The sequence below is a fragment of the Hyperolius riggenbachi genome, chromosome 4 (genome assembly GCF_040937935.1).
Source record: "Hyperolius riggenbachi isolate aHypRig1 chromosome 4, aHypRig1.pri, whole genome shotgun sequence".
In the NCBI taxonomy this organism is placed as follows: domain Eukaryota; kingdom Metazoa; phylum Chordata; class Amphibia; order Anura; family Hyperoliidae; genus Hyperolius; species Hyperolius riggenbachi.
Window position 1 is genome coordinate 183,486,085 of NC_090649.1, and position 14,272 is coordinate 183,500,356.

At 44.6% G+C, this 14,272-nt stretch overlaps 1 protein-coding gene across 5 annotated transcripts in view; it reads right to left on the minus strand.

Annotated features, from left to right (window-relative positions):
• The window catches only part of GNB4 (G protein subunit beta 4), a 146,419-nt gene that overhangs the window by 12,985 nt on the left and 119,162 nt on the right, over window positions 1–14,272 (minus strand). For all 5 annotated transcript variants that reach the window (XR_011031393.1, XM_068281061.1, XM_068281062.1 and 2 more), the window contains exons 8-9: window positions 12,297–12,498; window positions 3,182–3,398 (exon numbers count right to left, since the gene is read on the minus strand). Coding sequence is in view for 4 of the 5 variants with exons in the window: in XM_068281061.1 (XP_068137162.1) it covers window positions 3,182–3,398; window positions 12,297–12,498 (419 nt within the window). In the remaining variant the exon portion in view is untranslated. The remainder of the gene's footprint in view (window positions 1–3,181; window positions 3,399–12,296; window positions 12,499–14,272) is intronic.

The following is a 14,272-nucleotide window of genomic DNA, read 5'->3' on the forward strand; positions in this document are numbered from 1 at the left end:
GTCCCAAGTAAAACGTTCCTCTCTATGCATGTTAATGGGAAAAAGGGGGGGGGGGGGGAATAAAAAAAAAAAAAATTCACCATTTCTCAATTTTGACCAATTTCTGTTTAAAAATAAAAAGTGCGATTGACATAAAAACTGTGCCACCAGTTAAAGTCTCCCCAGTATAGATATCCAGATGTGTCCCCAGTATCACTTTCCCCCCCAGTATAGCCAGATGTGTCCCCAATATCAGCCTCCCCAGCATAGCCAGATGAGTCCCCTGTGTTTGCCACCCTCAGAATAGATTGACAGATGCACCCCCAGGAATAGTGCCCCTCTTTATAGCCAGATGTGTCCCCAGATCAGGATTACCCCCATTATGGCCAGATGTACCCCCAGGATTAGCGCTGCCCCCCCATTATAGCCAAATGTGCCCCCAGTATTAAGGTATGCCCCCCCCCCCAGGTGCCCAGATGTGCAAAATTTGTAAACCCCCCCTCCCCTTGGTTACTCAGATGTCCCCCAGTAAACATGTATGCCCCCCTTTGCATATCCCCACTCCCCTCAAGAATCTTTAGCCAGATGCCCCCCCCCCCCCCCATCAGGCAGCCCCCTCCGTGCAGAGATAGTTAAAAAAAAATGCACAAGCAAGCAGCCACACTCACCTACCTCGGTCCTGCGACTATCCTGAAGCCTGATCCTCCGATCCTCGCTCTGCAGTCAGCCGCATATTGCCGGTAACCCGGGTCCCGGCTTGATGACGTCATCAAGCCGGGACCCAGGTTTCCGGCAGTATGCGGCTGACTGCAGAGCGGTGATCGGAGGATCAGGCTTCAGGATTGTTGCAGGACCGAGGTAGGTGAGTAAGGCTGCATGCTTGTGCATTTTTTAAACTATTTGTGCGACGAGGGGGACAAGTGAAGGATCGCTGCAGTTCACTACTGCAGCGATCGTTCATGGGAGGGGGGTGGACTAATTGGCCAAAGGGGAATATGTTCCCTTCCACCAATTAGTATTGCAGCTGACAGTGCCGGAGGGTGCACTCTAAAGAGCACCCGACCGTGAACAGCAGGGCTGCAGCCAGGTCAGTATATTTACGTCGCTGTGGCTTGGAGGGCGCCACAGCTGACGTAGATATACTGTAGTGGTGGGGAAAGTGGTTAAATAAAGAAGATTTGCTGCAACAGCTATGGTTTCTTGCAACTATCTACATACACACACACACTATATATACAAAATATCCTTTTCCCACATAAAGACCTTTCGTGGGGTTTCTGACACAACACTCCTTGGGTACTGTCAATGTTGCATGTCATAAGACAAGCATACAAAAAAAAAAACAACAACTGCAAAATCATTTTACTGGCAAGGATACCTCCCATCTCTGTCAGTGGTATCTCCATTCATTGTGTAACCGTGACCCTGATTAAACTCTATATTTCATGCAAAAGTAGTACAGAGGCGCCAACAGGGTAAAAACAATATTTCTTTAAAATGGATAAAATGAAGTAGGTAGCGGTGGACTTACCCCTCCTAAACAGACACAAAAAAAATTGCTGTTTTAAGCAAAAATCAGTTTATTTACATACTCCAAAAAGGTGCAACGCGTTTCGCGGGTATATCCCACTTCCTCAGGCAATAAATAGGAGCATATCACCAATGCGGTCCGGTACATAGCCTGGTGCCTCTGTCTATATTTCATGTCCTCCTCTTGTGCACTGCAGTGTCACTCAAAGGATCAAGCTCAACCCTGACAGCACTAACTGAGCCTGTGTAATCATCTTAACCCTTCATATATCATAACTGTCTGCAGAGCTATTATCTTACAGCCCTAGTTCACCAATCCAGATTTTAATTGTGAAGACAAATAGTGGTCTATGCCATTATGCACACCATTTTCATGTTTCATGCACAAAAGCCCAGTACTATTGCCGTGCCGTCTGTGTTCCCTCCGGCAGCATGTAGCAAGAGTCACGCTATTAAAGTGAACCCGAGGCAAGAGTGATATGGCTGCCATATTTATTTCCTTTTAAGCAATACCAGTTGCCTGGTTATCCTGCTGATCTTCTGCCTCTAATATTTGCAGCTATAAACCCAGAACAAGCATGCAGCAAATCAGGTGTTAATGACAATACTGTCAGAACTGACAAGATTACCTGCATGCTTGTTTCCGGTGCGATTCAGCCACTGCTGCAGCCAAATACATGAGCAGGGCAACTGGTATTGTTTAAAGGAAATAAATATGGCAGCACCCATATCACTCTCACCTCGAGTTCACTTTAAGGCAACCCGCAGTACTCGAGTAGAGAGCATTACTAAAAGTAACTTGTTACCCTAGCAACGGCTGCGCTACTCAAGTATGGATCGCATGTCCAGAAGTTGTTGGGTTGGAAAACATAGCTCTGCAATGACTGGTAGATGAAGTGGTCAGTGTCTAGGATCCTGACAAGGAACCTTTAATGTGATTACTCAGACATCAGTCAACCAAAGTTTCTGCACAGGTAATTACATAAAAAAAGTATCTACAGTGGAGCACTGAAGTGGTGTTTGTCCGTGTCATGTGAAAAGTTGGAGAGAACCTTCAAACTTGTGATTCATTTGTGTAATTACCCCAGCCATGTCTGCAAGCTTTTCATGTCAGCATAGGATATTTAACACCAAAAGTCAAGCTTCAACCCACCTCAATAGATAGATGCTGGTCTAAAAAGGGACAGGTATTTATACATATGCATATCTATTATGAGAACAGAGAGCGAGCTTTTAAAGGACACCTGAAGTGAGAGGGATATGGAGGCAGTCATATTTCCTTTTAAACAATACCAGTTACCGGGCTGTCCTGCGGATCCTCTGCCTCTAATACATTAAACCATAGACCCTGAACAAGCATATGCAGATCAGATGTTTGACGGAATTTGCTAGTGTGTGATCCAGACACTTCTGATGCATGAAAGATCAGTAGGACGCCAACTGGTATTGTTAAAAAGGGAATAAATATGGCAGCCTGCATATTCCTCCCACGTTAGGTGTCCTCTATGCAAAATAGCAAAAGTATTAAATACAGTGAACCAGCATCTATGAATCATCTTTGACAGCTTCAGCATCTCTGAACTCATGAAAGGGGATATCCTGTTATCATTGAACTGTATTATGTAGTAAAACCTTGAATATCCAAACTGTATGATTACCTAACAGCACTCACCTGCTCTTTCACCCTTCAAGGTGTCCCACACGTTGCAGTTGAAGTCATCATATCCCGCTAGTAACAAGCGACCGCTTTTAGAGAAAGCTACAGATGTAATGCCACAAATGATGTTGTCATGGGAATACATCATCAATTCCTGGTCTGCACGCAGGTCAAACAGCCTACACGTAGCATCATCAGAGCCAGTGGCAAAGGCATGTCCATTGGGAAAGAACTGCAACAACATGAAACAAGCATAACTGCAATGGGCTAATTGCTCAACTCCTCTGCTCCTCCTATTGAGTTACCCATAAGCCAATGGAATCACAATTTTTATTATCATCATTATCATTCTTGCTCAATAGTCTCCCAGAACATCAGCACTCAGATAAAAGACTAAAAATTAAAATCTACTTCACACACACCAATATGCCTTTTTAATAGACATGAAATTCACTGGCAAACTCATGAAAAAATACCAATTCTGGAAACAAAAACCATATTAGTAGTCATGATAAAAAGTCTACTATACTTTCAAAGCTTGCATTTTCGCTACATACCAGAAATGGAGAAAAACTGCTTTCCTCCGCCCCGAGAGGTGGGAAAGTAGTGGTATGAGGGGTGAGTCACAAAGCTTGTCTGTTGAATTATCTCCCCTTACTTATTAACTCACAATTTTCTCTCACCTTAAAGAGTAACTGTCAGGCTGCAGAAGCTAATTTAAACCTCTATTCTCCTGTGTTAAACAGTTTAGAAGGAAGCCCAAAAGCAATTAGTGAAGATAAAAATCTCAGTTACCTTTGATGTGTGCTTATCAGCAAGTCTGTTATTCTTAAGAAGACGCAAGCCGCATACCATACTGCAAAGCATTCTGGGGCTCTCCCCTCGGCTGCTAATGAGACGTTACAGCAGCTTGTAATCGCGTAGCACTGATAAATCTCGGGCAGACTACACTGCAGGAGTCAGCTATTGTTCCTAGCCACATGGCTCATTAATATTCACTGCACACTGTGTTATTTAGTACCAGCTTATCTGTGATCAGAAAGCAGGCAGGACATGACGACACATTTGACAGAAAAACATGGAGCCTGCCATGAGCTGTCAGGAGCATCTATCTCTGCATATACTATATACAAATTCTGTGAAATCCAAACGTGGACAGTGAAATGCATATGTAATGTAAGTACAGCCAATCTTTAGCTACTGATATATGTGTTTATTTTCTCTGAGACCTTATACCTAACAGCTCCTCTTTAAAATGACTTAACTCATGATTTATCTCTTATCTCTATCTCCTGAATTGGCTCTCCTTATGCTAGGCACACACCATACAATTTTCTGTTAGATTTTCTCTTAGATTTACCTGCCAGATAGATTTACCTACAACATGGAAAAAAGCTAACAGAAGAATCTAACAGAAAATTGTATGGTGTGTACCTAGCATTACAGTTAAGTTGAAAAATAAGTAAGCTTTGTGAATAAAGTACTTGTGAATCCACCTGCTCTGAGTGGACTGCTAGGTCAAGTCAGAGTGGCACAAGGAGTGCGGCTCTGTAAGAGCATCACTAGAGCATTGGTGGTCTCCCAGCAAATGTTGATGCTTTATATTGCATAACATTAATACCTTCTCTGAAGGTAGCTCATCTTTCTCCTTTTGGTCCGTTTCTCTTTCCCCCCTCTTTATTTATTCCTATGTAATAATTAAATTTGGCAAATTCTGATTGGCAAACATTGCGATTTTATGCCCAACACCAAGAGCATGTTGATGAAGTCTATCAATATGGTTGGGCCTTCATAAACTGTGGCTAGACTCTGAGCTAATCAGAAGAAGGAAAAAAATACATTTATATCAAAATTCCATCTTAATAAATGATACCTGAATATAAATAATATACATTAGAGCTGTAGGTTACTAAACAGGGCAAGAACTGCACATACAATAAAAGTAGACAGTAGAGATGCATGGGCCCAAAACTGATGCTGTGGCATGTGCATGCCGGAATGTTTCTTATAGGTGTAACATTCTGGGCGACAAACTAATGCTAAACGGCTGCATGAGGGTCAGGAGTGATGGTCAAGTAGATGCAACTAATTTCGAGTTGATGCAAATGTATGCAAATTTTTATGCAGCAGCTTGAGAATGAATAATTTGAATTTTACCTTAGCGGGATTTGATTGGTTCATTTTCAAGCTGCATAAATTTGCATCAACTCGAAGTTATTTGCATCTACTTGACCAATCACTAATGCTACGTACACACATGCGACAACGATCGTTCGTTATGAACGACGAACAAATTTTTAATTGAAGAAAGAACGACCTAAGTAAAGTTAGTTGTAAAAGGTGTGTAACGATCAGATCGTTAAAACGTTACAACAAATAAAGCAACGATTGCGCTTGCGCATAAAAATGAAACGTTCCATGGAGAAATAGTGAAATGCGCATGTCAAGCCTAGTACGAACGATCGTTTCCAACGATGTACTACTTTTGCAAACGATCGTCGTTGGGAAACATCCGCCAAGCTAGATCGTTCGTTTTGAACGATCTAGCTCATCCGTCGTTAGACTTCATGGTCGTTGGCTGCTTTTTTTCAAACGGTCGTCGTTTGAAATGATCGGGGAACGATCGTTTCAAACGACTATAGTCGCATGTGTGTACGCACCTTAAGTGTCAGATCCTCAGGTGGGGTGTCTGGGAATTAGACAGAAACTTGTCTTCAGTAGGGACGGATCAATGAGACGCAAATTGTTCCGAAATTATGCAGGTTTTAATGCAAATATACGCAGTTTGAAAATGGACCAATCAATTTAAACCCAGGTTTAAATTGATTGGTCCATTTTCAATCTTCGTATAGTTGCATACATTTGAATCAACTTGGAACAATTTGCATATCTTCAGCATGAATCACTCCTAGGAACAATCTTAAAGGGAAGGTTCAGGGACTGTCTAAAAAAAAATAAAAATCCGCATCCACTTACCTGGGAGGACGTCCGATGACGTCAGCGCGCCGCCGTGAGGCGCATTTTGGAACGCGGAAGGAGCCCGACCTGGCCGCCGGCCTGGCCAGGTCGGGTCGGCCACCGGAGACCACCGGCAGCCTGCGGAGCGGCGCAGAGGGCACCCCCTGCCTGCCACGGGCTGGAGGAAGCCCCAGGTAAGTGGATGCAGATTTTTATTTTTTTTAGACAGTCCCTGAACCTTCTTTTTAAAAGATACCTTACTCTTCACAATAAATCTCCCTTGCCCAACGTCCACTTCCGTTTTGATGCAAATACACCCAGTCTATAGCCGTGGTCGGTGAATGCGCAGTATGTTCACGGGAGTATATATGCACTCCCTCAGAAGACTTATCCAGCACACATGCCATCTGACCCGGACATACCACATGCGCAGTAGGTTCGCTCCGGCACTGTGACACGCTTCCTGCTGACCTCAAACCCAGTGCGCGTTCCTGCAGGAGTGCGCGGGTACTCCTGTGGTCATACTGCGCATGCGCTGACCCTGCCGACCACGGATATAGAACGGGTGGATTTGCACTAAAATGGAGGCTGACGCTGGGGCAAAAGGAGGTGTGGTAAGTCACTGCACTACTCCCCACATACACAGATTCCGTAATTTTATAAATATTGTGAGGACTAAAGCTGAGTACACACGTACGATAACGATCGTTCAAAAACGAACGATAACGACAATCGGAACGATAATCGTGCGTTCAAAAAGTGTGAACGATCGTTTTTGTGAACGATAACGATCGTTATCGTTCAATCGGACCGATCCAACCCGGCGGATTTTTTCGAAAGATAATCGTTCAATCGTTGCAGTGTGTACAAAGATCGTCCGATAACGCATGTTCTTATTGCCTGTCATAACGTCACTTCCGTTTGCGCACGCATTTTTTTATCGTTCGTCGTTCAGTACTTTATACTTATATCGTTCACGTGTGTACACAATCGTTCATTACGAACGATCTTTTCAGTCTAATTTGAATATCGTGTAAACGTCACGAATCGTTCGTAACGAACGATCTTTATCGGACGTGTATACGAACCTTAAGGTATCCTTCAACCTTCCTATGCCGCACAGAAGGATTTCTCAGGCCCTGCTGGGCCGATTTGCATACTTTTTTTTGCAACACGCAGCTAGCACTTTGCTAGCTGCGTGTGCATTCCGATCGCCGCCGCTCCGCGCTGATTCGCCGCCGATCGCCGCACCGTGCCCCCCCCCCAGACCCCCTGCGCTGCCTGGCCAATCAGTGCCAGGCAGCGCTGAGGGGTGGATCGGGACTCCCTTAGACGGCACGACGTCCATGACGTCATCCTGCCCCGTCGCCACGGGATTTCCTGATCAAAGATCGCCGCCGGAGGCGATCGAAGCGGGCGGGGGGATGCCGATGTACAGCGGCTATCATGTAGAGAGCCCTAGGCTCGCTACATGATTTAAAATAAATTAATTAATTAAAAAATAGTGCTGCGCTGCCCCCTGGCGGTTTCTAATAGACCGCCAGGAGGGTTAAAGCAAACGCTTCAGGTTAAACATTTACCTATGTAGAGAGAAAGCTCTGGATCAAATAGAGCCTTCCGAGTCCTTTTCCGTGCCCTCGTACCGCCAATGTCCCCCACATAATGTATTTGCTTTGGGACTCCTTGGCAGACTTTAGAATAATTTGCTTCCTCAAGTGTTTCCAAAGACAGGCTGCATATGCACTATATGGATCTGCTTGTCTTCTGAAGTATTCAGGGGGACAAATTATTCCAAAAGCTGCCCGAGAAGGGCTGAACACTGATTCGACTAGTTGGTTGAATTCAATGGGGGGGGGGGGGCATGGACATTGAAAGAGCACTGGGTAAGCCCTATGTGATGCGGCCCAAGTCCTGATTGCACTGCTTACCCCTGTGCAGATCCTGACAAACTGGAGACAGGAGGGAGGACTGAGCAGTTGGGCACAGTTTAGATGCACATTTTTAAAGTGAGCATCAGCACACTAGTATAAAAAGGGGATAGAAATCAGAAGTGCAAGCCCATGGTGTATTATTTATCTGGGCTACATTAGCACTCATAAGTACTCTATAATTTTAAATTCAAACCTGAAAAAAGAACTGTTTGTCAATTGACGGAACATAAACACCCTGTTCCTTTGCTTGTAATCAGTTTTAACATATCACTTCAAAAAGTTACTGAAAATTGAGAAGCCTAAACCAAAGTCTTCACACCATGTAAAAACTGATAGGAAGAATATTCGTAATTTGCACCTATGTATTTCCTAGTACAGTACTATGTCACTTGGTGGACATATTTAAAATCAGCAGTGCATTTTAAAAAAGGTAGGGAAAATTGTTTACATTTTATGGTACTTTTCCATTAGAGGGGCGCATCCACTAGGTAGCGATAATTACTATTCCCCCTCCAGGCCGACATTGATAGTAGGGAAAGATGTAATTCTGGTGGAGTTTTATCGCCACCTAGTGGATGCGCCCAGTTAGCGGAAAAGTACCTATTTTATTAACAGATAAAACTGCCTTTTAAAAAACAAGGAATATACAAAACACACACACCAAGATATTCAAGCTATTCTTTCTTACTGAGCAGACAATCCAGCACTTCATTTCTGTTGCAGAGTGAAAGAGAACTGTACTGAGAACAGGGAACAGCTTGCAGACTAAGTATTAAGTTACAGACATGTCCAGGGTATATTATATTTGTCATTCACCAACTTGCCATTTTGATCAGAGGACCCAAGCTGGGTCAAATACTGCTCTCTTCACCGCTGAAGATAGGCTTTGGAAGTCTTTAAGGCCTGGTGCACACCAAAAACCGCTAGCAGATCCGCAAAATGCTAGCAGATTTTGAAACGCTTTTTCTTTTTCTGTAGCGTTTCAGCTAGCATTTTGCGGTTTTGTGAAGAGTTTTTGGTGTAGTAGATTTCATGTATTGTTACAGTAAAGCTGTTACTGAACAGCTACTGTAACAAAAACCGCCTGGCAAACCGCTCTGAAGTGCCGTTTTTCAGAGCGGTTTGCGTTTTTCCTATACTTAACATTGAGGCAGAAACGCATCCGTAATCCAAAATCTGTAGCAGCCCGGGAGTATGCGTTTCTGCAAAACGCCTCCCGCTCTGGTGTGCACCAGCCCATTGAAATACATTACCCTAGCGGATCCGCACCCGCAAGCGGATCGCAAACCGCAGCAGAACCGCTCTGGTGTGCACTAGGCCTAAAAGCCTGAGTGCTCACGAAGATGGGCCGCTCCATACTGCGCCGTCTTTCGCACACCTGGGGGGGTTGGGGAGCAGGCATGTATTGGCAGCTGTCCTTATGCCCACTGCTCCACCCTTACTCCTCTCTGCTCCTCTGTTCCTACCTAAATGCCCCCCAGCAGACTCTTCCGGGTAACCAGAGACAGGCATTAGAGTGCAAGCATTCAGCCAGGAGCGCACTGCGTATGATGACACGACTACGTCATGCACAGATCGCTCCCGGCTGCGTTCTGTAGGACGCACACAGCCGGGTCAGTGCCTGCGAACTAAAGCCAAACTTCGACATCCAGAAAGAGGCTGTCTGTTTAATAAAGAGGAGACACTCACTGGCCCCTTATGTAAGCGCTCCTGCTCCCGGGCTATCCGCTGTAAATTACACTGGATCAGAAACTCTGACAAAGACGCTGTGACCCGGAATAGGAAGCCTGTGGGTTCTCTCTCCGCATTCTCAGGTTTATACCTTCCCTTTGCGCGGAAACCACAATATGACGCATGGCAGAGGGAGGGGGGAAAAGCCAGGAAGCCTGCGCATGCGTAGAGAGAGGACCCATATGTCAGAGTTGCTGATCCAGTGTAATTTACAATCGCCGGTTACAATGTAATTTATAGCAGCCAGCCCGGGAGCAGGAGAGCTTAGATAAGGGGTCGGTGAGTGTCTCCTCTTTACCAACTAGGGTTCTGCCTCCCATCATACTTTTTTTGCAGTGTTTGCTTAAAGAGCAACTGTCACGAAAATCTTAAAATTTAACACACATACAAATAAGAAGTACATTTCTCCCAGAGTAAAATGAGCCATAAATTACTTCTCTCCTATGTTGCTGTCACTTACAGTAGGTAGTAGACATTTGACATTACCGACAGGTTTTGGGCTAGTCTATCTCTCCATAGGGGATTCTCAGCATGGCCTTTATTCTTTATAAAGACACTCCATGAAAAGATTTATATAAAGATGCTGGCCAGCCTCCCTGCTCGCTGTACACTATTTTGGCAGTTGGACGGAGCAACTGCCATTCACAAAGTGCTTTTAAAAATAAAGAAAACTCAGAGAAACCCCCTATGAGAAGATGGACTAGTCCAAATCTGTCGGTAATGACAGATTTCTACTTCTTATTGTAAGTGACAGGAACATAGGAGAAAAGTAATTCATGGCTCATTTTACTCTGGGAGAAATGTACTTCTTATTTTATTTGTATGCGTTTTAAATTTTAAGATTTTCACGACAGTTCCTCTTTAAGAAACACTGTTGCCTCTGTTATTCACCTAAGATCAGTGGTAGCTTACTAGGCTATTTTTTGCGTGTCCAATTCATAGAAAACCTGGATCGAGCACTCAGAAGCTCATTCCTATTTACTGTTAACAACAGCAGGGGGCAGCATGCATTACCCTATTAGCACATTTTATTGGGTGTATGGAAGCCTGGTCATGGGTGCTACCCCCTTGCCGTAAGTACTAGTAAAATTGCCATGTGCTATCTGCGAATTAACCACTGCCTGATGCATCAAAAGACATGGTTATATACTCTGAATGATGTTGGTGATATTTTTTATCCCTTGTGTACCAGCAGTCTCTGGCCCCTTAAAGGGAACCTTAACAGAGGGATATAGCGGTTTCCTTTCAAACAATACCAGTTGCTTGGCAGTCTGCTGATCTCTTTAGCTGCATTAGTGGCTGAATCACACACCTGAAACAAGCATGCTGCTAATCCAGTCTGACTTCAGTCAGAGCACCTGATCTGCATGCTTGTTGAGGGGCTGTGGCTAAAAGTATTAGAGACACAGGATCAGCAGGAGAGTCAGGCAACTGCTATTATTTTAAAATAAAAAATCCCTATCCTCAGTTTAGGTTCCCTTTACGGACCAGAGACTGCTGGTACCACAAGAAAGCGCTTACAGATGAATCGCCACACATACCACCATTCTCCCTTCCATGCAGGCCCCTCTTTCTGCTGTCGCTATGAAGGCAGAGCTTTGTGAGCCTGTTAGGAGCCAATTCCAGTGGCTCCTTACCCTGCCCATCAATGTAAGCAATTGGGATTGGCTCACATTGATCACACGGTCAGGAACCAATGAAAATAGTCTCCTGATCAGCTCACAGAGCTCTGCCGTCATAGCAACGGCAGGGCAAGTGAACTGTGGCGGGGAGAGATCAAGTGGGTAGTGCGCAGCGGGCACGTTAAAATCTACGTCCCGTCAGAGCCACACAGCCATCTGCAGGACGTATATTTCAACCAACGCGGTCCAGAAGCAGTTAATGAACTGAATGTATTTACAGTTCAGTGAAAAATAAATATTTGCCTACTCACAATATTCTTTGTGTTCGATGTGCTTTCTAGTTCATATTTTACAGCTGTTGTGGATAGAATGGTGGTCTGCCCTCTGAATTTGTCTTCCTCAGTGTATGTGAAAGTAACGGTTTGGTCATGTGCCTCAAAATTTCATTTATAGATTGTTTGCTTGCAAAACTAACAAGAAATATAGCTGGTTGCTATGGGCAGCAAGAACAAATACTTTTACAGTCTATTCCCTAAGTTACAGTTTTCTCAGTGTCTCAACTCGAGGTAGGTAAGGCTAACTTAACAGTGCCCACTAAACCTTTCACCCATATCATTCTGATATGAGCAGAGATGGTGACGATTGGACAATGGGTGCTGCTTAGGAAGGGAGGATGGAGAAGAAAATTCAGATTGAAGGCAGAAGCCACGCTCTATAAAGATACAAAAAGGCTAGTTTAAGAGAAATTGAAAATGGCACTTAAAACAGAAGATAAACAAAAATGTCTTCACAGATTTGCTTTATTTTAGGCATAGGTCCATGATTCACTTTGTACTTTATATAGCTGTGTATACTGTAAGATAAATCCAAGTTCTGTGGTGTACTTACACAAACTGCGTTGATATCTGACACATGTCCAGTAAATGACTGCCTGCACATTCCATCACGGATATCCCACAGCTTAGAGGAAGCATCACATGCACCAGAGACAAAAGTCCTCATGTCGGGGCTCAGAGACAGGCTCATCACGTCCCCAGTGTGTCCTGTGAAAGTCGTGGTCTGCTGCCCAGTTTCTATATCCCACAATGCACTGCAAAAGAAGCATTTGTCAAAACCTCAAAATACAATCATGAATTGTGGACTTGCTTATAGTAAATAAACATAATGCACCAGAGCTGTGTGCAAAATTGGGGTCATCATAGAATTATTTAACCCAATTAAATAATTTAGAATTATTTAACCCACATTTAATTATATTAACCTGAACTGACCAAAGATGTGCTAATCCCTTTAATAAGGGCAGGTTCATACAGGCACTAATCGCGGAACTTGGAGTTCACTGCATTTGTGCAACTGCCACACAATCCCCTGATCTTGTTTCATCCTGGATACTACGATCCGCTAAATGCGGTGGTCTCATGTTTACCAAACTATGGGAATGGATTCCAAATGCTTCTCTGCTTGCATGCAAAGAATCGTTCAGCATTGGCTAAACGCGACACTGCCGAGAGCCCATGTGAACTAGGCCTTATTGTGACATTTATCTAAACAACGCTTCCAACAACTTTTCGATGCATTGAGTATTAGGAGATTTTATTTCCAAATGACAAGACCGAGTCTAGTCTTTCAATCAATAAATTGCAAATATAAAAGGGAGCAACATGCAGTAACTCATAACAGCCAATCAGAATTAGCTTTACTGATGCTAGTCTTATTGCTATGGGCAGTGTATACTCAGTTCTGTAGTCGGTGTGCAGTTTCATTCAGCCACTTTTTGAACAAAAGCTTCTCATTCCAGCATTTAAGCCAAAAAGTGTGGCACTGCACAATAGACAAGACAACTGATTTGCAGATAGAATTTGTGTTTATGCAGCTAGCAAGTGCATTTCCATACATGAACCAAATAGACTGTCAGGTTCGAGGTCTCCTACCCTGTTGGTAAGATGTGCCTTAACCTGCCTGGCGTTCTATTAAGATCGCCAGGCAGGCTGCGGGAGGGTTTTTTTTTTAATAAAAAAAAAAACTATTTCATGCAGCCAACTGAAAGTTGGCTGCATGAAAGCCCACTAGAGGGCGCTCCGGAGGCGATCTTCCGATCGCCTCCGGCGCCCAGAATAAACAAGGAAGGCCGCAATGAGCGGCCTTCCTTGTTTTGCTTACATCGTCGCCATAGCGACGAGCGGAGTGACGTCATCGACGTCAGCCGACGTCCTGACGTCAGCCGCCTCCGATCCAGCCCTTAGCGCTGGCCGGAACTTTTTGTTCCGGCTACGCTGGGCTCAGGCGGCTAGGGGGGCCCTCTTTCGCCGCTGCTCGCGGCGGATCGCCGCAGAGCGGCGGCGATCAGGCAGCACACGCGGCTGGCAAAGTGCCGGCTGCGTGTGCTGCTTTTTATTTGAGCCAAATCGGCCCAGCACGGCCTGAGCGGCAGGCTCCGGCGGTACTGGACGAGCTGAGCTCGTCCAGACCGCCCAGCAGGTTAAATGTTGTGCCCACACAATACCAGCTGTGCACAGCCACAAATTCACCAAGTCTGGTCTCAGGGCTGACCTTGTTGACATAAAAACTGCAAGCCTCTCCATGAGGTTGATTCGCCAAAGTTCAAGAAAAACTGCAAGCGCTTAGCAATTTTACCATTACTTGAATCACTTATCGTATTTGCCACTGTAGAAGACGCACTTTTCCTTCCCCAAATAAAATGGGGAGAAAAAAGTCCACTAGTATTATTCGGCGAATTTCCTAAAGAGCACCCACCCATGCGAACTGCTGAGCCACTTCCATGACGGGGGGCTGCCTGCATTGTCCCTTTTGTGCCCGCTCCTGACCTGTGTGTGTCTGCTCCCCCAGTTGTAGTTAGTGTAGCA